The following is a 25,773-nucleotide window of genomic DNA, read 5'->3' on the forward strand; positions in this document are numbered from 1 at the left end:
GTGAAAAGTTCTTTGCGCAGTTAAACATCATTTGGAAAATATTTGGAAAAAAAATTAAAGGAGGGCTAATAAATTTGACTTTAACTGTAGATAATAATATATTTTCTTTACAATGCACTTTTATAAAACTTAAAGAGCTAAATACTGAATACAAAAAGGATATAAACCTAATTGTTAGGTTTCACAACAGAATAATTTAAGTGAAATGAGCTATTTTAATTTGTAATAAAAATAAAATCTGTCAATGTTGTATGAGCACTCACTGAACAGCAGGCAGTTGCTCTCTCAGCAGACGTCAGGCCTCTCAGGTCTGTGTCGAACACGTTCATCTTCTCCACCAGACAGCAGAGAGCCGTCTCTGTCGCTTCACCCACTTTTTCGAACACTCCTTTACTCTGTGATTGTCCGAGAGAAGAATTAGAGGTCAGACAATAAAACACAAAATGTATGTCCATGTCCCTATGCCTACGCACACACACAAACACACCTCATTGTAGTCCAAGGAAGAGTCGTTACACAGCGCACAGATAGAGGCCATTTCCACCAGCCCTTCATACTGACTGCAGCGCACCTGAACCCCATCCTTACTCCTGAAACACAGAGAAGAAGAGGGTGGAAGGGATTGGAGGAGGACTGCATGAATTAAGGAGGAATTTGAGAAAACAATGGGTAAAGTGAGAGAAAGAGGCTGATTAGGAAAAGAAAGCAAATATTTTGTGTGAAAATCATCAATCTCAAAAATGAAAATTCTGTCATTACTTATTTACTCTTGTTTCACTTATTTATTTCAAACCTGCTTGACTTTCTAACTTCTGTTGAACACAAAGGAAGATATTGACAGCCATTGACACCTATAGTACAGTAGGAAAAAAATCACTTGAAGTCAATAGCCCCTTTCACACATACAGACCTTTCCGGAAAATTGCCGGCAATTTTCCGGAAAGGTTGTATGTGTGAACAGGTCCTTTTTGAAAATACCGGTAAATTCGTTCTGGCTATTTTCCGGAAAGAAAAGTTGTAACATTACCGGCAATTTGCCGGAATGCTGCGCTGTGTGAACGCAGAAGGAAGATTTCCGTAATAAGCGCGTGCACGTCTAGAACGTGCTGACGTGAGACGTCTGCTTTAGCCAATCACAACAGTCAGACGCATTTACGTCCGCGCGGTTTGTGAGGATAAAAGCCTTTGAATATTTTTCCAGACACATTTAGCTGCTAGAAGTTAGTCAGATCACGTTTATATGTTCTTCTTAATGCCAACTGTGTAAATAATCATCGATGAGATGCTTATGATAAGCCGTTGTTTGTTTACCTTCAAGCTTTGCGTGCGCCTATGAGCGCCAGCATACGCACATATTATGAACATCTCGACATGCGAAAGTGATCCTGCGAAAGTTGTTCACAATATTGATCATCCACAGAGTTTGTAATTTAGTCAAATGTTTACAAATACAAGCGCAGCCGTTTAAAGCTCATTTGTGGTGAATGATGGCAGAATTTACCGGTATTTTGGAATGGATGTGTGAATGCTCTTTTCCGGAAAAATTCCGTAACGTCCTCGCCTGTGTGAACAGCGCTTTTTTGTATATACCGGTTAAGTCGTTCCGGAAATTTTCCGGATATTTACCGGTATCACTGTGTGAAAGGGGCTAATGGCTGTTTTTTTTTAACATACTTCAGAATACAGTGCATCCGGAAAGTATTCATAGCGCTTTTCCCACATTTTTTTAAGTTACAGCTTTATTCCAAAATAAAATAAATTAATTGACTTTTTCCACATTTTTTTAAGTTAAAGCTTTATTCCAAAATGAAATAATTAATTAATTTACTTTTTCCACATTTTTTTAAGTTACAGCTTTATTCCAAAATTAATTAAATTAATTTACATTTTACAATTTTTTTTTAAGTTAAAGCTTTATTCCAAAATAAAATAAATTAATTGACTTTTTCCACATTTTTTTAAGTTAAAGCTTTATTCCAAAATGAAATAATTAATTAATTTACTTTTTCCACATTTTTTTAAGTTACAGCTTTATTCCAAAATTAATTAAATTTATATACATTTTACAATTTTTTTTTAAGTTACAGCTTTATTCCAAAATTAATTAAATTAATTTATTTCCTCAACAATCTACACACAATACCCCATAATGACAACAGAAATTCATTAATGTTTACAACCACTTGAGTTTGAGTAAATAATGAGAAAATAAGCATTTTTGGGTAAACTATGCCTTTAAAGGGTCACGAAACACCAAAACACATTTTTGGAGCTGTTGACAGTCGTATATGTGCTAAAAACACTATTAGGGCACAAATATGCCACAAAAAAAAAAGAAAATTGGTTGTTTTTGTGTTATTTCGAGCAAATTTGTTCTTGCAGTTAAAAACAAATTTATTAAAGCTGCGTCACGCTGATTAGATACCTGCGTTTAATCCAGAGTGGAGACTGGATGTCTGTATGGGAGTGCATCTCGACGTCTCTGAGTGTGCTGCATTCATTCATTGGAAAGACTTGGTTTAAACCAATCAGCGCGTTCCATTGTGTGTGCAGTGTAATTTCATTAATATGCATGATAGCTTTGAAGACCTGTACCTGTACAGTGTTCAGACGGCAGAGAGACGCCACGTTGTGTTGCCAAAACAAGTGGAAGAAGAAAAATTGTTCGGAGACACAGGTTGTCATTGTTGCTTTTATAATTTGATGCATTAAAGGTTTTGTTTTTATTTTCCCGCTATGAGAGCGCAGCTGGACTCATGTGTGGACTAGTGCATGCGATGCACAACAAAAAATACATGTTTAAAGTACATTTTTTACCCGAGAGCTTTTCTCATCTATAAATGGTGAAATACGGGTTTGCCGCTCGTCTCCTTTTAAAAAAGACGCGGCTCCAGTTGGTTTGGATTATCCTGTCTCTACCGATTTGGTAAGCGATCAGTAATCTTTGTTTGTTTATTCAAATGGCACAGTTAGTTTGTATCATCAGCAGTACTCCTTTGGTGTTTAAAGACAAACCTTAGTTAAAATGATTTGGACTGAAAGATCCGCTGTAAATGCTGTATATATGTAAACACCGCAATCTAACGCGATCAATACACACGCGCCATTCTAACGCTACCTAACGAGTGCATCTAAGTTACTAAGAAATGCGAAGGGGCTTTTTCTCTCATTCGCTATGCGGTATCAAAGATTGCATTAAAAATACACGCTTCCAGCAGTTTCTCAAATCAAATACCTCGTTTCAAACGAGGGACATGAATGAAATGTTCCTGAATGAAAGAGCCAAACTGCAGTTAAAGTCCACCATTTAATTTGATTTTGGCAAATAATTTGATTACTGATGTCCATGTAAACACAGTCACTGTCTTTCTGCCCTGTCTGTGTGTTTGTTTTGTCTCTGTGAAAATCAAGGTGTACCCAAACCGAAACTCACATTTTTATGCAAATTTTTAGGCTTTCCCTTCTCCGACACTCCCACCTAAATAGAGCTGGACACAACCACTTTCCTGACTTTTTCCAAACTAGAGGTGTGAAAACACCCTGCTAAAACGGGGGTTTCGTGGCCCTTTAAGCTTGCATTTACACTAGCATGTTTTAGTTTTAATATGCACAACGATTACTATGGTGAGGTCATTATTTGGGTTTAAGGAAGGAGGATGGTGGATCAGTCGATCGTTCAGTCAGTCAGACGACAGCGGCCTCTGGTGGATTTACGTGAGAACAGCAAACGCGAATGGCACTTGCAAGAGAAATTTGAAATTTCAAAAAGTGTACACAGCGGCTTCTGGTGGATTGCGAAAACAAAAACTGCAAAAAATGTAGCTCCTGGGATGTATTTAGCACTCTCCAGAAATGTATAAAGCGGTATCTTTTCAGAATGAGCTGGAGATGATTAAAAAAATTAAATGATTAACTGTGGCATACTTCTTTCTCACTTTCAGCACTAATACTAGATGTATTTTGCTCATGAGAAACACAATTAGAGTTAGTTTTATATACCAACTTTATCATTATAATAAAGTTATTGTTAGTTCTGTTATAAAAAAATAACATTTAAAGAATTTTCCGCTTTAAAATTTGACAAATGTTCTCTACACAACTGATTACCAGATTATCACAAATACCATTTTAATGTATAGTATATTATCATAACTACTACATTTTTGGTTGTACAGTGTAAATAAAAAACAATACGTAAAATACAGTGTAAGTGTAAATACAGTGTAAACACAGTGTAAATAAAAACAGTTTACAGTGTAAATAAAAAAAACATAGTAGAAATGCCAGAATGAATGAGAATCATTTTCAAAATGCCATATTAAAAAGAAAATGTACTTATGTAGACCTAACCTGAACAAACCAAAGGTTCCTGTAACACATCCATGTGTGTGTGTGTGTGTGTCTGAGTAGTTAAATGTGAAATAAACTCACACTTCTCCTTCAGGAGCGTAAGTAGATCCAGTTACTGTAAACTCGTTCAGTAAACACCTCTCACCTGCGACCATGTCTACAATAAACAACTGCACGCACACAAACACACATGCACACACATGCATACACACAACATGATTAGTAAGTTTGATCAGTAACTTTCAAGCATCATTCCATGTTATTAATCTCCTAACTACCAAAACAGAATAATCCACACGGTTAGGATCCCTAAACAGCATTAGACACTATTGTTACATGTTACAGACTTACTTAAAATGATAGAATTGCTAGAAATATTAGAGTATAGTAAACACAAATATCTTTCTTACCCTGCTGACAGACATCTGGTTGGTGGTTAGAGTGCCTGTTTTGTCGGAGCAGATGACGGAGGTGCAGCCGAGTGTCTCCACAGATGGGAGCGAGCGAACTATAGCATTTTTGCGGGCCATGCGACGTGTGCCAAGTGCCAGGCATGTGGTGATGACGGCAGGAAGACCTGTGAGAAATAAGAATTTTAAAAAGAGTGAGTGAGTTAGTGGAGCACGGAGGGAGAAAATTAGCGAAAATTTAAATTTTTGAAGCCATTCAGTCGATCTAGCTGGAGCACTTTTAGCTTAGCTTAGCATAAATCATTGAATCGGATTAGATCTTTAGCATCTTGCTCAAAAATGACCAAAGAACCAAATGTAGCTACATTGCGTACTAAAATAGACATATAATAAAAAGTTAGATTTTTCTAGGTAGATGTACAGTAGCTAAGAATTATAGACTCATTATGGCGTAATATTCGAGGAACTTTGCTGCTGATTCTAATTCAATGATTTATGCTAAGCTAAAAGTGTTAATGCCAGACCCAGAGAGCAGCTGAATGGATTCAAAAATGATGTTTAACCCTAGAGGAGTTTTAAAATGAACATATTTACAAAAAAAAAAAAAAAAAAAAACGTGCAGTGTTCCTTTAAGCTTTGATGAAAATCAGGGTATGACAAAAACGCTACATACCGTAAAAGCATCTGGACTCCAGCTATACTTTTAATCAGAGATAGACTAGTTTTCTGGATTATTTGACAAACATGTTGATGGCATTATAATTTGGGCTAGATTTATTTGTTTATGCATATGTGTTTATCTTGTTCTTATCTGAATAATGGTAAAAATGAAAGGATAAAAACAACTTAACTTAACAACTTAAACATGACATTTTTCTGCTAATGCTACACACAGTCGAAGTCAGAATTATTAGCTTCTCTTTGAATTATTTTTCTTTTTTAAATATTTCCCAAATGATGTTTAACAAAATTATTATTTTTTTATATGTGTATATACAGTTGAAATCAGAATTATTAGCCCCCCTAAATTATTAGCTTTATTTTTTTCCCTAATTTCTGTTTAACAGAGAGAAGACTTTTTCAACACATTTCTAAACATAATAGTTTTAATAACTCATTTCTAATAACTGATTTATTTTATCTTTGCCCTGATGACAGTAAATAGTATTTTACTAGATATTTTTCAAGACACTTCTATACAGCTTAAAGTGACATTTAAAGGCTTAACTAGGTTAATTAGGCAGGTTAGGGTAATTAGGCTAGTTATTGTAGAATGATGGTTTGTTCTGTAGACTATCGAAAAAAAATATTGCTTAAAGGGGCTAATAATTTTGACTTTAAAATGGCTAAAACAAATAAAACTTTCTCCAGGAAAAAAAAACATTATCAGACATACTGTGACTTGCTCTGTTAAACATAATTTGGGAAATAATTAAAAAAAGAAAAAAATTCAAAAGGGGACTAATAATTCTGACTTTAACTGTATATTTAACAAATAATAATACATCTTTATTTTCCACATGTCTGTATAATTTCATAATCCATATTTGCATTTTTATGCATTCTTAAACTTTTGGACACCCACAAACAAACAGCTGGATGACAAGTACTTCTAAAAAATGTATATTTGAATAATTTGGCCTTATTAAGTCATCTTAACACAGCCGATTTAAGGCAGACCTAAAGCGGGTCTGTGTCTGCTCAGAATTCAGTGTAAAGATGCCATGCCACATTAAACAGTTTACGTAAATACACATTTCTGAAAATGTTATTTATTTTATATTAATTTCAGTTTTGGTTTCTGTGCCGGCTTTGCTGTGTAAGGATGCTTTTAGAAAGAAAGAAAGAAAGAAAGAAAGAAAGAAAGAAAGAAAGAAAGAAAGTAAGAAAAAGTGTAACATTTGCACACCCTCAGGAATAGCAGCTACAGCCAGAGCCACAGCGATCTTAAAGTAATATACAGCTCCACGCAGCCAGCTGCCTCCATGCACCGGGTCATTGAAGTGACCGATGTTTATTCCCCACACCGCCACACAGATCACCGTGATCACCTTCACAGAAAGACAGACAGAACAAAAGCTAAATAATGCTCACACATTTTCCAATAAAATGAATCCTGACGGTCATATAGTGGATAAACAAGTATGTCACTAAAATCCTGCAGTAAAAAACACTTTCATTTTTGTAATTCTGTGATGAAATACTAGATATTAGATTAGATTACATTAAATGTTATTGTTATCGGGCAAAGTACGTATCCAATAAAGTGCGGTTATATATTACTGAAATACCAGTACAAGTGCGAGTGGAATGAGGTAAAGATAGACCAGTTCAATCTGGATGGCAAGGAATAAAAATATGGTTTGGTGTAATTATAATGAGGTGTAAATGGCAGATGACAATTATTTCGCAAATGGCATTGTGTATAAATAGAGATGTAGCAACTGAGTTCATGAATAGTAAAAAATGGGTAAAAAAAAAAGAGCTGAAATAGCCAAAATAATGAGGTGCGATAATGAGGAACAAAAATGGCATATTATCATTGCAGTGCCCTAAAAACACACTGATATCAAGTATACCAGGAAACAGCAATACTATAGCAGGAATATGTTGTTTTGAATGTGCAGTGTTTTAATTGGTTGGAAGGGTTTGTGTTTGTACTTCAGCAAGTTAATTTTCTCTACATCCTGTATATAATACATATAAAGAAATTATTATAAACTTAAGTAAGTCCAGACTGTAGACTTTTTTTGATTTGTTATTTCTGTGCAGAATTTTGTGCGAAAAACTATTATAATAAATCTAAAAGAATCTGCAGAATGATTTTAAGAGTATAGGAGATGAAAACTAGACATATTAAATGAAGAAATAACTTATTAACCATCACCTATTATATACATTCACTAAAAGACAAAGAAAATATTACTTTACTCATTGTACTTTGCATAAATCATCAAAATATTTGTATATTATTCCATAATATTACTGAAATTAATATAAAAACTGAATACACATGTATATACTCACATATACACTACCTGACAAAAATCTTGTCGCCTATCCAAGTTTTAGAAACAACAAATAATAACCTGACTTCTAGTTGATCATTTGATATCAGAAGTGGCTTATATGAAAGGCAAAGGTCTCTAGACTATGCTTATTTTTCCAAAATAAAGTATGATCTTGACTTGATTTTTATTTATTTAATTAGGACAGTAATGTCTGACTTTGCTTAGACAAAAGTCTTGTCACTTAACAGAAATAATGTACAGTATAGAATATAAAGTCATGCTGCAGTGGAAAAAGAATTAATATTGTTTATGGCTCCCTTGAGCTTGGAGGTCTGCATCATACTTCTCTGCAATAGTCAAATAACTCATTAATATAGTCATTTGAAATGGCAAAGAAAGTGTCCTTGCAGTTTATCAAGATTCTTTGAGTTCATTTTTAATGCCTCCTCCATCATCTTACCCCAGACATGCTCAATAATGTTCATGTCTGGTAACTGGGCTGGCTAATCCTGGAGCACCTTGACCTTCTTTGCTTTCAGGAACTTTGATGTGGAAGCTGAAGTATGAGAAGGAGCGCCATCCTGCTGAAGAATTTGTCTTGATACCTCAGGCTGTTGAAGTTGCCATCTACTCTGCAAATCTCTCGCACATCCCTATATTGAATGTAACCCCCATACCATGATTTTTAGTTCACCAAACTTGACTGAGTTCTGTGAGAATCGTGGGTCTATGTGGGTTCCAGTAGGTCTTCTGCAGTTTTTGTGATGATTGGGATGCAGTTCAACAGACGACGCATCAGAAAAATCAAACTTATGCAACTTTTCCAAATGATCAACTATAAGTCAAGTCATTCATATTTGTTGCTCTTACAACTAGGATCGATGACAAAATTTTGTCAGGTAGTGTATGTAAAAAAAAATTATAATATATTTAAAATGCTGGACTAATTAAGCTGCATTTATTGGAAATATATATTTAGAATATCTAAAAAAAATCATCACAATTAGTGCTTTGTTTTTCATGCAAACAACAGAAAAATGTTCTGAATTGCACATGGAATATAGAGAGCTTTAGTTTAGTTGACAACTTGACAAAGAAATGGGAGTAAAAATTAAAAAAAAGAGAGTAAAGATAAAAAAAGAGGGTCCTACCATAGAGAGCTGTTCTCCAAACTGGTCTAGTTTCTGCTGCAGAGGAGTTCTCTCTGGATCTGTGGCTGCCATCTCATCTCTGATCTTCCCAATCTCTGTGTGCACGCCTGTGGCCACTACAACACCTATCGCTCGCCCCGCTGCAATGTTCGTCCCCTATGGAAACACATAATTATATCAGTGTAAGACGTGTGGAAGGGTTTAAATGGAAAACTTATAAAGTAATTGGTAAGGATAGATGTAGTTTATAGTATGGAGCAAACATAAACTAGATTAGATTTAACAAGCTTAGGACATGTTTAGGGCATAAAATAGACACCAATCAAGAGCCAATTTGGCTTTTGGAAAGTAAATAAAACATTACTATTGGCAAGAAATTATTATTTTGGGGGAAAATACAATAAAAATCTTGAGGAACACATTAAATAATGTTGTATTGTCAGCAATGAAATACAAGTCAAAGTAAATTTAGAAATCACTACTTTCTTCTTTATTTGTATTTATGTCATTTTCTGATTTGGTGTTTTATATATATATATATATATATATATTTTTTTTTTTAATTATTATTATTTTTTATATGTATATATATTATATATGCATATATATTATATATATATTATATTTTATATATATATATATATATATATATATATATATATATATATATATATATATATACATATATATTATATAATATATATAATATATATATACATATATAATATATATGCATATATATAAAAAAAAATATATATATATATATATATGTGTGTGTGTGTGTGTGTGTGTGTGTGTGTGTGTGTGTGTGTGTGTGTGTGTGTGTGTGTGTGTGTGTGTGTGTGTGTGTGTATAACAAAATACTGTTTGGCCGTTTCTAAACTTGCCCACACCTGGCAGCTGAAGCAAAAATGTATATTTTACAACTGGTGTATATAAAATATTTCAAGTCGCTTCACTCATTGTCAGAGCTCTCATTTTGAATGGTCCTCCAGGTCACTGTTTATGCTCCTGTCCTTACATGGTCAAGCATCCATTAGATTTTCTCGGCAGGAAAGAAGTAATGGAGGCTTGTGTGTGTGTGTCTGTGTATGTGTGTGTATATGTGTGGAGTCTTTGAGGCTGGTACTCTCTGGTCATTATCCATCTGAGAGCTCAAAGCCTGTGTGATGTGATGACTCAGTCCATAGCCATGTGGGAGCAAACAATATGAGTGATGTTTTATTCAACACACAGGCTCGCCACTACCGGACATAATCCACTACACAAACAACAATGCACAGTCACATCTCGTACGTCAAATCCAAAACCTAATCATGTTAGGAGACAGAAGCCGGAGATAATCTTACGGAGAAGAGCATGTTCTTCTTGTCCTGGTTGACGGCACGAGGGTCAGGCACTGGGTCTGTGTGTTTAAGGACGGATACAGACTCCCCTGTCAGAATGGACTGGTCCACTCTCAGAGTAGTAGAGCGTATGGAGGTCAGTCGGATGTCTGCTGGGACTTTATCTCCAACTGGAGGAAAGAAGAGGTGCAAAAAGAAAAAAAAAGTGCAAACAAGTACACTTGTCATTTTGTTTGAGATTTAAAAGCATAACAGATGAGCATAATTTGCAGAAATGTAACTAATGTGTATTTAGTACAAATGCTTAAAGGAGAGCTTTTATGCAAAAATCACTTTCATAAGGGCTTTAAACAGTTGTGTGGCAAGACTGTACCAATACAGCCAGCCTCTAATGGTAAAAATGTATCAATTCTATTTTTTATAATCACACTTGATAAAAAACAACACTTTGATTGACATTCTCCCTTTGTACGTGTCATCATAGGTGGGAAAGTCCCACCCATTAGGGCCTACTCACACTATGCCATGCGTACCGTGCCCAGGCCCGTTTCCCGGATCGTTTGAGAAGTGTGAGTGCGCTGAATCGGGCTCAAGCACGGTTCACTTGGCTGGCCCTGGCCCGGTTGGAAGAGGTGGGCCTGAGCGCGGTTCACTTGGGCTTTCACTTTTGGCTTAGGCAACTGTACATAGTGTGAGTACGGCCTTAATGACAATCTCTCTCTTATAAGCATAGACAGCCCTGAGTGAGAAGCAGCCATCTGCCATTAAAGTTTTAGCACCATACCTGATATGGATAATGTCAGGGACTAAGGCCCTGTTTACATTGCCGGTTAAATGTGGCCCAATTCCGATTTGTTTGCTTATATGTGACACGGATCGGATCTGTTCTATGGCCGTGTAAACACGAAAAAGAGATCGTTTTCAGGCCTCCTTCAAATGTGGAAATAAATCAGATATAAATCGGATATGTAACAATGCGACTGTCATGTAAACAGGCAGATCTGATTTATTGAGGCCTTCCATTTTATATGTTAATAACCTTGTGACAATGTGGTGCTTCTCCGCGGTTTAATGACATAGAAGAAAGAGCGTGTGTGGAGACACCAATGTCGTAATCAACATCAACAGAGGAAACATGGAGAAGGAAAGAAGTCAGGTGCACAAATTCCTCTGAATGGTGGAGGACACCATATATAAACCATAGGTGCAAGCTGCGATGACATCTCTTCACCACCTCCACCTCAAAATCATTTTTAAGTTGGGTGAATGTTGTATTGTCACTTTTGCTTTTTGTCGCTATTTATACACATAGAACAACCCTATTCTCTCTAACACCAGTGCGCACACAGGCAAAGGCTACATCTTCAGCTACACACACACACATCAGGGCTATACCATTACATAAACTGCATGGGGGTAGATCTGGACTGAACCATTCACTGCTTATACTACGCTTCGCATATTTTGCAGAGCTAAAAACAAGACAATTTTTTCCATCGTGGCTAGTGTGGCACAGATGCTAGAACCTCGACTTTTATGCATGCGCGACATCGTAAATGGTATGGCAAGTTTAACACAAGAATTGGATATGTGTCACAATTAAAACAACATGTAAATGGACAGGCAAAAAAATCAGATATAGGTTACAAATCGGAATTGGGCATCAAGACCTGACAGTGTAAACGGGGCGTAAGAGGCGATATAAATGTGTAATTTTAGGATGCACAAATGAACACCATAGACTCCTTCTGAGCAATTTCCATTGACATTTTCATAATCTGCCACTATGCTGACACATAGGCATTAAAAGCTCCGCCTTCTTTTAAAAAGAGGACAATCTTATTTGAATTTTAAGCGAAAGTCACTAAAATGGCACAATTTGTGTCAAAGCCTAAAACAGGCAGTTTCAAAGAGTTATAAAAAATATGTGTGTGGTATTTTGAGCTGAAACTTTACATACACAGTCTAGGGACATCAACAGCTAGTCAAAAAGAAGCATATTATGTACCCTTCGAAGGCTTCTGAACACCATCAAAATTTTTTGGCACATAATGTCAGTGAGAGACATTTTTCATCATTCATTTCTAAGAGATTTTCACTGGCAGAATGAACATGCAAAATCACTCCTTGACGTTAAACGACACTTAAAGAAAGACAGAAATATCTCAGAGCAGAAGTGGTGCAGGGAAAAGTCTTGGGCTAAAAAAAAGTCTTTAAGAAAAAGCACTCAACAACTTTGGGCTAAAGTGTTTCAATAATACATAGCAACAAAACAATATAGGTTAACAAAATACATTTTTTAACTCATCTAAAAGTACTTGTAATATTTATCTATTATTTAATCTCTTCTACCTGTGTGATTTTTTGGCATTTTGTTAGGAGATAAAAATCGGGTTGACATCAGAACCCAACGCCAGGCAGGCGTCAATATCGAACGTCGGACAGACGTTGCATTTTGGTTACTTTCAAACAAAACCCACACTTAGCTGATGATTGATAGTAAAGCTTGTTTGGCATGCTGTCCCAGGTGAGAGCCCTAAGCTCATAAGATCCTCGAGCCTGGGGCTTCCTCTCGTTTGCAAGGCGAGAAGGGAGTTTGAGCTCAGGTAGATCTCGAGAACTCCCCCGCTGTGGTAGCTAATGAACAGATAGTGATTGCTCTTAAGAGATAACTTCTTATTAGGAGCATGTCTATGGTGCCGATTTGGATTAGTCGATTAACTTAAGTTCCATGTTTTTGGATGGTGGAAGGAAACTGGGGGAAACCCACGTGAGCATGGGGAGAACGTGTAAACTCCGCACAGAAATGTATGGCGGTTTAAAAGGTTGATTCAATGTTGGATTTTAGCCACTTTCCAACTAAAAAATCAACGTCATTTCACATCGTTATTGGACGTCAAAATAACATTGTCTTTAAACACAGGTGACCTAAATCTAACTTATTATTAACACCTTATAACACTGTGTCTGCTGGGATAATGACTGTAGAGGGCATTGTTTAAAAACAAAATTACAAAATGCAGACTTTAATTAAGTGTTTTAATTTGAATTCAGTTCACAGGAATCTTACATTATCTGCACATCTTTACATGATGTTATTTCACAGTTCAGAGTTCACCAAAATTGAATGCAGTGACTCCATATGAACAGAAGTCAATGAAAAAACTGTGTAACTTAACTGACCTTATATTTAGAAAACCTTTAATTCTTGAGATGTTCCCATTTGCTATCAATAAAAGCTATAAATCGAGTAAACTAGTTAACTGCTTTAAATAACTAATGAGTTTTTATTTTAACAGCGAGGCCCTGAGGTTTCAACTGAAACTCTGCTATTTAGCACCTTATTCTTTACAATCTATCTTTGGAAACCAACGTCAGTCAAGATACAGACTGACGCAAAAAAAAGACCTCAACCTTATTTTTATTCATTAGCTTTGGGAGTCTTAGAATAGATCAGGCAGAGTGGCAGGCCAAGACAATTCAGAGACTGGGTCTTAACCCTTTCTGTCAAATCTGATATTAAAGACCACACAAAAAAAATAATCAAACTGAAATTTCTTCAAACTAAAATGTTATTTGTTATTCTTCAAATATCCAATGTTATTTTAGAGCCCTGACATTATCAGCATAATAATCTGAGAAAAAAAAAGTCATCAGTGTCACATGACAAAATGCAGAGACTATGAATATTACTCATTCATTCATTTTCTTGTCAGCTTAGTCCCTTTATTAATCTGGGGTCGCCACAGCAGAATGAACTGCCAACTTATACAGCATATGTTTCAGGCAACGATGCCCTCCCAGCAGCAACCCATCACTGGTAACAAATACACACTCTTTTACACAGACACTAAATTCACTACGGTCAATTTTAGCATACCCAACCATGAATATTATTATTATTCTTGTTAATTTTCAACTACTACTACTACTAACTAATATTATGTACTTTAAAAATTACATGAGTAAGTATACATATACATACATATACATATAATTTTAAATGGTAAAATCAGCAAATTTGACAAAACTCCAGTAGTTTGTATTGCTATACAGTATGTTTGTCATTTGACATTTCTGTCATAAAATGGAGGGCAGATATTAAATATTTGGCTGTTTACATCTTGCCTCACACTATTTCACCAATTGAAAACTGAAAATAAATACATACCTAGCTTTTGTTTACAGTAAAGCCAGTACTCTTTAATTGGCCACCTTGGTTTAGTTTAGGTTAGCTTATTAGTTTACAGGGGCAATGCACATTTATAAACATTACTGTAAAATGTGCAGTAATTAGCCAAGAATGGTTAGTTTTTATCTGTAGACCCTTGACAGAATGTTAAAAAGTCATTGTTAAAAATAAAAACAAAGCCTAATAACACAAAATACATATTGTATATATTCTGAACGGAATTACTTTCTTCTGTTCAACACAAAACAAGACATTCAGAAGATTTTAATAAAACAAAATATACAGAATTCTTCAGAATATCTTCCTTTATGTTCAACAGGAAAAAAAAACTAAAAACAGGTTTGACACAGGTGGAGAATGAGTAAATGGTGGGAAAATTATCATATTATATTAAAAAATTATCAAACATATTGAAAGCATCAATGTTACAAACTTATGTGGACAATTTGGTCATTTAAAATGATTATAAGGGACTTCGGGAGGTTTGAAAATCTGTTGAAAATCTTAAATTGTATCTTTGAATCCCAAAATTGTTATGTGATCTTTTAGACATTTTGTATGTACATGTACACTCACTGGCCACTTTATTATGTACACCTGTCCAAGTCAAGCCGATCTGCTGCAGTTCAAACAGAGCATCAGAATGGAGAAGAAAGGTGATTTAAGTGGCTTTGAACATGGCATGGTTGTTGGTATCAGGCGGGCTGTTCTGAGTGTTTAAGAAACTGCTGATCTAGGATTTTCATGCACAACCATCTCTAGGGTTTAAAGAAAATGGTCCAAAAAAGAGAAAATATTTAGTGAGCGGCAAATGCCTCGTTGATGCCAGAGGTCAAAGAAGAATGGCCAGACTGGTTCGAGCTGGTAGAAGGCCAACAGTAACACAAATAACCACTCGATACAACCGGGGTATACAGAAGAGCATCTTAGAAAGCACAACACAACCAACCTTGAGGCAGATGGGCTACAGCAGCAGAATACCACACCAGGTACCACTCCTGTCAGCTAAGAACAGGAAACTAAGGCTACAATTCATACATGCTCACCAAAATTAGACAACAGATGATTGGGAAAATGCTGCCTGGTCTAATGAGTCTCGATTTCTGCTGCAACATTCGGATAGTAGGGTCAGAATTTGGCATCAACACTATGAAAGCATGGATCCATCCTGCCTTGTATCAACAGATCAGGCTGGTGGTTGTGGTGTAATGGTGTGGGGGATATTTCCTTGGCACATTGTGTCAACTGAACATTGTGTCAACAGTACAACATCCAACCCTGTACTAGTAAGATGTACCTAATAAAGTGGCCGGGGAGTGTATGTAAATGAATTACAGATTGAACTTTGAAGTGACCAAATCATACTTACAAATGCAGCCACAAAGGACAGTCAAATTAGGCTGATTGCCAATTAGCAGCAAGGACGAGGTCAGACAATTAAGACTTTGATGTGAGTTTTCAAAGCAACAGGAGGCAACTAACAGAGTTAGCAAGACGCTAAGTGCTCCAATCGTAGGTGCATCAACACACTTTAATGCATGTTGGAAAATAGTCTGCTATACCAGTAATAAATAACAATAAATCTGGAAAAAGCACTGACGCAAAAGGAACAGTGGCAGCAAGTCACAGCTCACCCACAAGAATGGTAGAACAGCTCGGTGTATATAACTGGCCAAATGCCCAGGCGCAGTTTCAAAAAGATATAAACAGTACTCAATCAACTAAAGACTATGTGAACCTGGAATGTGAGACAGTGGTTTTTATCAGAAACTGTTTAGTAACTGGTTAGTCTGATTAAACAAGTTTAACCATTGATTAATAAGGAAAAGGAACAATCTGATGAGGATTTTTCATAAGGTTTGGATAGAAAGTCTTGACAGTTGTTACATCAGATAATCACTCTGCATGGTTTTTGGGAAAAATCCAAGTATGCCAAAAATGTAACTAACAAAACTGTGGGAACAGCTGGCTGTGTTCTTGAGAAATATCTTTAATGCAGGCAAATTTGCTGGGCACATTTGATTGACTTACACAAACAGTCAGAACACAACTATCTTGATTCAGCATTATCCAAAAAATTTATCCAGATATATCCTTTGACAGCAGACCTCCTTATTTGTCTTTTCGGAAACACATGTCTAATGTTTTTACTGTAACCTCAAATAAATGAATTAGTTTAACATTAATTATAAATCACTACAGCAACATAAATGAAACACATCAGCGTTCTGAAAGTCTCTCAGGGAATTCAATTGTGGCAAATAATAAAGATGAGAATCAAATAAAAAGAGATCCAAATATCTAAAACCCTGTTTACATATTTGTATTGTGTATTTGGTCGATCAGATCACAAGTAAACAAGAGTAACCCAAATGCATATCTTTGTATAGGCATTCTCTCCTATTTAAATCCATTTATTCATTCATTTTCTTTTCGGCTTAGTCCCTTTATTAGTCTGGGGTCGCCACAGTGGAATGAACCGCCAATTTAGCCAGCATATGTTTTACACAGCGGAAGCCTTTCCAGCTGCAACCCATCACTGGGAAACATCCATAGACACTCATTCACACCCATACACTATGGCCAATTTAGCTTTTAAGCCAATTCACCTACAGAGAATGTCTTTGGACTGTGGGGGAAATTGGAGCACCCGGAGGAAACCCACTCGAACACGGGGAGAACATGCAAACTCATCACTGAAATGCCAACGGACCCAGTCGAGACTCGAACCAGCGACCTTCTTGCTGTGAGGCGATCGTGCTACCCACTGCACCACCATGACACCTCTTACAATCCAATAATGTGATATAAGTCGTGTTGTCAAAAATATCGATGTATCGATGCTGAAATACTTAAAATGAAACAATAGCCCCTTCCACACAGTGATACCGGTAAATTTCTGGAAAATTTCCGGAAAGACTTTACCGGTATATTCAAAAAAGCGCTGTTCACACAGGCGAGGACGTTACGGAAATTTTCTGGAAAAGAGCATTCACACATCCATTCCAAAATACCGGTAAATTCTGACATCATTCACCACAAATGAGCTTTAAACGGCTTCGCTTGTATTTGTAAACATTTGACTACATCACAAACTCTGTGAATGATCAGTATTGTGAACAACTTTCGCAGGATCACTTTCGCATGTCGAGATGTTCATAATATGTGCGTGTGCCGGCGCTCACAGGCTGTTCCACAGGCACACGCAAAGCTTGAAGGTAAACAAACAACGGCTTATCATAAGCATCTCATCGATGATTATTTACACAGTTGGCATTAAGAAGAACATATAAACGTGATCTGACTAACTTCTAGCAGCTAAATGTGTCTGGAAAAATATTCAAAGGCTTTTATCCTCACAAACCGCGCGGACGTAAATGCGTCTGACTGTTGTGATTGGCTAAAGCAGACGTCTCACGTCAGCACGTTCTAGACGTGCACGCGCTTATTACGGGAATCTTCCTTCTGCATTCACACAGCGCAGCATTCCGGCAAATTGCCGGTAATGTTACAACTTCTCTTTCTGGAAAATAGCCAGAACGAATTTACCGGTATTTTCAAAAAGGACCTGTTCACACATACAACCTTTCCGGAAAATTGCCGGCAATTTTCCGGAAAGGTCTGTATGTGTGAAAGGGGCTAATATTAGTTTTGGTTAGTATCGATACTGTCTTTGCTTTCTCGCACGTTCTTTTCTCACCAACAGGGAGATAAAAAATGATTAATAATAATAAGACTTTAACACTTTTGTTTTAATCAGTAAAATATGAGATTGCACTAATTTAGTTTTTCTTTTGTAATTTATTGCCTTTTAGACTTAAGGACAACAGACGTACCTGATATACAGTTGAAGTCAGAATTATTAGATCCCTTTGAATTTTTTTCTTTTTTAAATATTTCCCAACTGATGCAGAGCAAGAAAATTTCTACAGTATGTGTGATAATATTTTTTCCTTCTGGAGAAAGTTTTATTCATTTTATTTCGGCTAGAATAAAAGCAGTTTTTAATTTTTTAAACACCATTTTAAGGTCAAAATTATTAGCGCCTTCAAGCTATATTTTTTTGATAGTCTACAAAACAAACCATCGTTATACAATAACTTACCTAACTACCCTAACCTGCCTAGTTAACCTAATTAACTTAGTTAGGCTTTTGAAGGTCACTTTAAGCTGTATAGAAGTGTCTTGAAAAATATCTAGTCAAATATTATTTACTGTCATCATGGCAAAGATAAAATAAATCAGTTATTAGAAATGAGTTATTAAAACTATTATGATTAGAAATGTGCTGAAAAAATCTCTGTTAAACAGAAATTGTGGAAAAAATAAATAGGGGGGTGAATAATTCTCACTTCAACTGTAACCATTATTTTTTTCCTATTTTAGTTTATTTGCATAATTTTAATGTTGCTGAATTAATTTCCCATGGTATTGACTAGTTTTGAATATTAATATTTTTCAATTTTGTGACAACACTAGACATAAGCTTGCACGATTTTCCTTGTACTGTACAAAAACGCTCTAATTATACTTTGTTTGTCAACATTCATAGAACTAAAATTGCTAAATCTACTAAACATGCTTAATGCTTTATTTCCGGTGAGCTCTACTTTCAAAAATCTAATTTGTAGTAGAGCTGCACAATAATGGAAAAATTTGACATTGCGATATTGAGTTTTTCTGCAGTATATAATATTGCAAATATAATCATAGTTACACTCAGCACAAATATCAAGTGTTTTGAACTGTGGCTCCTGGCCAACAATAATATCAACTCAACATTGCAGATCTTGCCATATGACTATTAATACACATTGCCATATCGATAATATATGTGTGCAGCCCTCATTTGTATTTATTTTTTACAAACGAAAAAACTTTAAATATATTGGAAACTACTAAGAGAACATTCTGAATCAATGGCAGTTTAAGCTTTTCTGGCCAGCACGCTTCACCTTAGCAACATGACCTGTTATGTTAACGAATGAAGTCAGTCAGTGGACAGAAACTGCATTTGTGTTTCTACAACAGCTATCTGATTAGATGCGTTTTCGACCAACTCTGGATGAGCTCAAAAGTGGACAAGCTCAAAACGTCTCACACTGCATTTACACCTGTTGTTAGCATTGTCCACTTGTGACCGGATCAATGAAAACACATGTTAATACCAGGTTTAGTTCTCATTCTTACCAGCCACCTCCACAATGTCTCCAGGCACAATGTCTCGAGCTCGGACCCTCTGTACACTCTTCCTGTCCTGTCTATACACCTTCCCCATCTCCGGCTCATACTGTTTTAGGGCTTCAATGGCATTTTCTGCATTACGCTCCTACAAAGAACAGAAACAAAAGATTTGTTGCATTCATTTTCCCCAAACTGAAATTATATATAGAAACATGTAAAATTGACATTAAACTGAATCTGTTATTGATGTAAAATGCTTAAATGTTATAGGGAACATTTGATTCTATTAATGATTGCTGGTTAACTTATTATTTATTTTTTAAACCACCAGCAAAGTTGACAATATTCTTTATTACTGAAATTACAAATAATACAGAAAATAGACGTTTCACCATTTAAATTTAACTTAGTAGAATAAAAAGCACAAAATGATGAAAATTAGACTAAACTTTTTCATAATAATAGCTGTAGGATTCAGGAGGCTGAGATAGTCAAAAATAGGTATAGTGCAGGGATTCTCAACTGGTGGGCCTCAGCGATCCTGCAGGTGGGCTGAAAGATAGCTTAAAATTAACTTACAAATTACACTTTAATTATTTGATTTCATTATTAAATATGGTACATTAAATGATCAAAGTAATGGCATTTCCTGCTTTGTGTGTTCGATTACTTCGGACTGGGTGCAAAAACAGCCTCGCTGTTAAATATAGACTTAACTGTGGCTTAAACTTCCAACCGCTGCACGCCAACTAGGACTCCATTCTCAGTTGTATAAAGCAAACCATCACGTAAATGTAAAGATAATAATGATTAGTTATAATAACCAACTTGCGCATGCCTCCCGTCTGCAACTCATACCGTATCAGAGTCACCAAAGTCTGTTGATTCACAATCTATACGTGCTCTCTTTGTGTGAACACTTTGTTATGGAGTTGCAAACACAACTGCCTTCAGATTGATGTGCTTTAACAGATTTAGAGTTATTTTACATTTCTTTGTTTATTTTTAATGGATATGAATAGTGTCAGTCCATTTCAAAACAGCAGTTTTTTTTTGCCATCTCCTGTTGTGCTGTCAGGTTCATGTATTGAAGAAAAGGCCCAGATACTCTGTAGTTGTAAAAAAATAACTGAAGTAAAGAATTCAGGAGCTTTGAATCTATGTGTGTTACGTATATAATGTTTCTTTTTTTATAAAATGCTGTGGATGAATAATAGAATAATAGTAGAAGGCAAAATAAATGTTTTGCTAATAAATAAAAAATTAAAATAAGCATTTTCTTTAGACAATCAGTTTAAATCAAAATGTCAGACAGGTGCACAGTAATTTGTTTAATAATAATCTGTATTTTTTACAGAATTTACCAGTTTTTTTTATTATACAGTGAAATAGCTGTTGTTTTACAGATATGTTCTGTAATAAAAAAAATCTAACATTAAATTCACAGTTATTGCTTGTAATTTAATATTACGTTATTTTTTCAGCTTTTTAAAGGAAATTGTATGTATTTTTAGAGAGTAACACAGAATTTTACGTTGATATTTACAGATAATTCCTGTAAAAATAGGGAAACATAAATTCAGTCAAATTGTTTTTAGTGAAGACAGTGAACATGAAGATTAGCATGAGGTTAATAAAGTGAAATAATTGCTTATCATTGTAGGCTGCATATAATGCATGCACATTCCTGACAACATTCGGATCATAAAATCCGGGAGATTTTATCCGGGGGTGCGCGCAAAGTGAAGAGCAGGGAGGATGGTGGTTGGAACGTAAGATGTGCGCGAAATGAAGAGCGGGGAGGGGGTATGAGGATGGTTGCGCGTTGGCAAAGAGCATAGAATCACCAAGAGGCAATAAGATCCAATGGACAGCCGATCGCTTTCACTCCAAAATGGCGGAATCCGGGGCTGTTGCTGGGTGCTGCTGTTGCAATGGAACTATTGAGTGTCGCCTCTTGGTCATTCTAAGCTCTTTGGCATTGGTTTGGTGTGCATGGGGACTGTACCAAAAAGCTGAGGAGTGGGGGGAGAGGGGGGTGTAATTCCGGAAGTTTTCTGGGAGACGGAACAATACGGGAGATGTCTCTGAAATACAAGAGACTCCCGGGAAAAACGGGACTGTTAGCTGGTGTGTGCATGCACTGTTAAACTAGGGAAATGTTTATTTTACTACTGCAACAATGTTGCTATGCGAACTGTGACGATCACTAGTGATCTAGCGGCTGTTTTTTTACAGGTTTTTTTTTTTTTTACAGTGTGGGCCTTCAAAATTTCAGAAAAGGAGGTGAGCCCTGAAACGAAAAATGTTTGAGAACCCCTGGTAAAGTGTATACTTTTTAACGTAATATTTTTAAGCCAACATGTCCCTAAATACACATAAAAACTCTAAAAAATTTTTAGAGATAACTTGATATAATTTGTGTTATTATTCAAAACTGCTTTCATTCACTCATTTTCTTGTCGGCTTAGTCCCTTTATTAATCCGAGGCCAGCTTATCCAGCAAGTTTTTTATGCAGCGGATGCCCTTCCAGCCGCAACCCATCTCTGGGAAACATCCACACATACACACACACACACACACACACACGCACATACACACGTACATACACTAAGGACAATTTAGCCTACCCAATTCACCTGTACCGCATGTCTTTGGACTGTGGGGGAAACCGGAGCACCAGGAGGAAACCCACACGAATGCAGGGAGAACATGCAAACTCCACACAGAAACACCAACTGAGCCGAGGCTCGAATCAGCGACCCAGCAACTTTCTTGCAGTGAGGCAACAGCACTACCTACTGCGCCACTGCTTCGCCCCCCAAAACTGCTTTATTAAAGTTTCTTTATTATAAAAGGTTTATCTCGGAGGTAAGGCACAATAAAAAACACAATAAGATATTTTACTAAATAAATGACTAGAATTGCGCTTTGCTAATTTAATTTGTAAAATATCTCATTTGTATTATCCATTTGCTGATTTTATAAATGAAGTTATTGTAGTAAAATAATTAGTTAGCCTGTACCTGCCACACTCCTACAATGGCGTTGGCAATAAGAATAAGGAGAATGACAAATGGCTCTACGAAGGCTGTGATGGTTCCTTCCCCTTCCTCAAACCAGGCCAGAGTCTGAAAAAGAACATTTGATTTTAAAACATGATCAGTGGCATCTTTTGCCAAACCTCTATACAACAATATACTGCACAATGTTGTTAATTGACGAACATGCACAAGTGTAATGTGTAGAAAAAGTTACCATAAAGAACAATCCAACAGATTCTCAAAATAAGACAATCCTAAATTAACCACATAATTCTAAGTGAAGACTGGAGTTATATCTACACTTTAAATAACATACAGTTTAGCATACTAATTAATTATGATTTTAAAGTAACAATACCTATATACATGTTTTAAGCACAAATATGCAAAAACAGCACACGCTGTTAATTAATAAAAGTATCTTTCATAAATACGAATAATATTAAGGTAATTGAAGAATTATGTGCGATTGTGCGTGTATTCATTTATTGTTTTGTATATAAAAAAATTCCAGTTTATTTTTTTTCTTTTCTGAGCAAATAAGTATGTCAGGGTATATACAGGAATGAAATTAAATACGTCCTTATTTAATACTCTTTCCATACATTTTAAGACCTCATCACCGACATTTTAACTTAGAGTATATTTAATAAATACTGAGGGTAAGAAACATTATACTGATGGTCACTAAAACATTATTCATGCACTAAATAAAAATGCTAATCCAACAGGTGGCGCTAGAGAACAGCAGGAATGACAGTGTTTCCCTGGTTACAGCAGTAAACAAATCAGCGTGATGTCAAATCTCGATTTCCGAAAATCTCCACAACATCCCAATATTTACAGATTAAAATTAGGCAAACTTTAGCCTACTGATACAAAATGTAATACCTTGTTAAATAGCATTTAGGAGTTTTTAATACTTTTTAGGGGCCTTAAATTTCTCTAAATGGATTGATCAACTTTTAATACTTTTTAAGACCCCGCAGACACCCTGCTATGTATAATATATGTAACAAAGCATCTATAATAATGTATAATCATACTTTTCATGATTTACAGAAAATATTACCCACAAAATTCCATTTACCCAACTGTCAATATCTTACCAAGCCTATTTAGAACAATAATTAATTGATGACATTGAGGATGAAGACCAAATTTGTCATCAAGACCATTTATTATTTTAATATGCAATTTAATACAATTTATACATATATATTTTATTAAATTAAGTTAAATGCTAAGGAATTTAACATGAATATATCTGTTTTTCATTTCTAACTATCTATCTATCTATCCATCCGTCAGTCCATCCATCCATCCATCCATCCATCCATCCATCCATCCATCCATCCATCCATCCATCCATCCATCTATCTATCTATCTATCTATCTATCTATCTATCTATCTATCTATCTATCTATCTATCTATCTATTTATTATATATCCTACAATAAATACAATATTTGATCTATACTTACAAAGGAAATACAGGCTGCAAGGAGGAGAATCCTAACTAGAAGATCCTCAAACTGCTCCAGAACGAGTTCCCATAGTGACTTCCCTGTAAACACATGCCCAAAAAAGGTTACAGACACAGGTTTCAAGATCACTTTCCATTACATGTCAAATAACTCCCCAAACTAAATAACCTGTAACATGTAAACCATCAAAAATACTGCATATCCGCATTCAATCAAGATCTATTCATCAACAAAGAGAGTGCAAACCTCATCTAACGTCCTCAAGGGGTTCTAATAATAACTCTAATTAACTACACAACCTGCATCTCCCATGCAGCAAAGGTAAGCTCGGAGAGACGTTCAACTTAGAGACATGATGAAATATCTGCAAATAATTACTCAAACCCAAGGGAGCAGCTTACCTTCTTCTGCGGGTAACTCTGTGGCACAGGTTGTAGCAAGATAAAGAAAAAAGGGAGAAGAAAAACATTATAAAGTTTATATTAAATCTTATTTATTGTTTATAAAGCACAACAAACTGTTGTATTTTAGCATGTTATGCAGTACCATTGGGGCCCCATCTTTCCCTGCTTTTCCTCAGTTGCTCAGAGCTCAGCCCTGTTGTCTCATTGACACTGAAATATCCCAGCACCTCCTCAACCGTCTTTGTATGGGCATTGTCCATCCCTACCAGACAAAAGTATACATTTAAAGAGATAGTTCAAACAAAATTAGCCTTTTTTTCACCTAATTGAGCTGGAAATATTGTCAATTAATCTAATGATTCAAATGGCGCTAACAGTGCTAACAGCACAAAACAAACATCTATAAGCAAAACAAAATGGATACCTGTAGCTCCTGACAAGAAAAAAATAGGGTAAAACGATTAGTCACATGTAAACTGGCACCCTTTGTTTTTACAACATTGACTTGAAACAGATTCCCAATGTTTGATATGTCATTACACGACAGGAAGTTCACGCTACAGACTGTGTTGACTCAGTTGGGATTGTTTACAGAGGCTGTGGATTAATACCTGTTGTAAATAACAGACCGATCGTTTCACTTCATGTATCTTCACATTGACTTGGTGTGTTCACATTGTATGTTTTTTGACTCTCGGAGTGCCCCTGTATCCACTTGACCTCCTTTTATGAATCATTTTAATAGCTTTATGTCTTGGACAGCCTGAGTGTGAGTAAATTAAAGAGATAGTTCACCCAAAAATGAAGATTCTGTCATCATTTACTCATCCTCAACTTGTTCCAAACCTGTTTGAGTTTCTCTCTTCTGTTGAGCACAAAGGAATATTATATAGAAGAACGATAAAACAAAAACAGCCATTTACTTCTGCTGTGTTTTTTGTTCCCTCTCTGGATATCAACGCATGGTTTTTAGCAACATTTTTTCACAATATCTTGTTTTCTGTTCAACAGAAGAAAGAAATTTAGACATTTTCATTTTTGGCTGAACCATCCCTTTAAAGCAAACGTTCATTTGCGGTGAACTATCCCTTTAAGATGCTTTTAAAGGGACAACACAGCAAAATCTAACTCCATCATTGGTTACTCAATGCAATGTATGATGTTTCAAACATAACGAAGCATGCATATATGT

At 35.7% G+C, this 25,773-nt stretch overlaps 1 protein-coding gene across 4 annotated transcripts in view; it reads right to left on the reverse strand.

The window, feature by feature from the left end:
• Positions 1-25,773, reverse strand: part of si:dkey-28b4.8 — a 50,676-nt gene that overhangs the window by 22,957 nt on the left and 1,946 nt on the right. For 3 of the 4 annotated variants that reach the window (XR_015476885.1, XM_087237556.1, XM_087237555.1), the window contains exons 2-13: positions 24,724-24,843; positions 24,579-24,596; positions 24,175-24,257; positions 22,672-22,776; positions 19,651-19,789; positions 10,272-10,438; positions 8,923-9,078; positions 6,670-6,811; positions 4,761-4,927; positions 4,432-4,520; positions 488-590; positions 264-395 (exon numbers count right to left, since the gene is read on the reverse strand). Coding sequence is in view for 3 of the 4 variants with exons in the window: in XM_087237556.1 (XP_087093682.1) it covers positions 264-395; positions 488-590; positions 4,432-4,520; positions 4,761-4,927; positions 6,670-6,811; positions 8,923-9,078; positions 10,272-10,438; positions 19,651-19,789; positions 22,672-22,776; positions 24,175-24,257; positions 24,579-24,596; positions 24,724-24,841 (1,419 nt within the window). In the remaining variant the exon portion in view is untranslated. Of the gene's footprint in view, positions 1-263; positions 396-487; positions 894-1,656; positions 1,768-2,003; positions 4,521-4,760; positions 4,928-6,669; positions 6,812-8,922; positions 9,079-10,271; positions 10,439-19,650; positions 19,790-22,671; positions 22,777-24,174; positions 24,258-24,578; positions 24,597-24,723; positions 24,844-25,773 lie in introns of all 4 variants that reach the window. The other variant, XM_087237557.1, reaches the window with a different exon arrangement.

The sequence above is a fragment of the Danio rerio genome, chromosome 1, assembly GCF_052040795.2.
Source record: "Danio rerio strain M-AB ecotype USA chromosome 1, GRCz13ab, whole genome shotgun sequence".
In the NCBI taxonomy this organism is placed as follows: domain Eukaryota; kingdom Metazoa; phylum Chordata; class Actinopteri; order Cypriniformes; family Danionidae; genus Danio; species Danio rerio.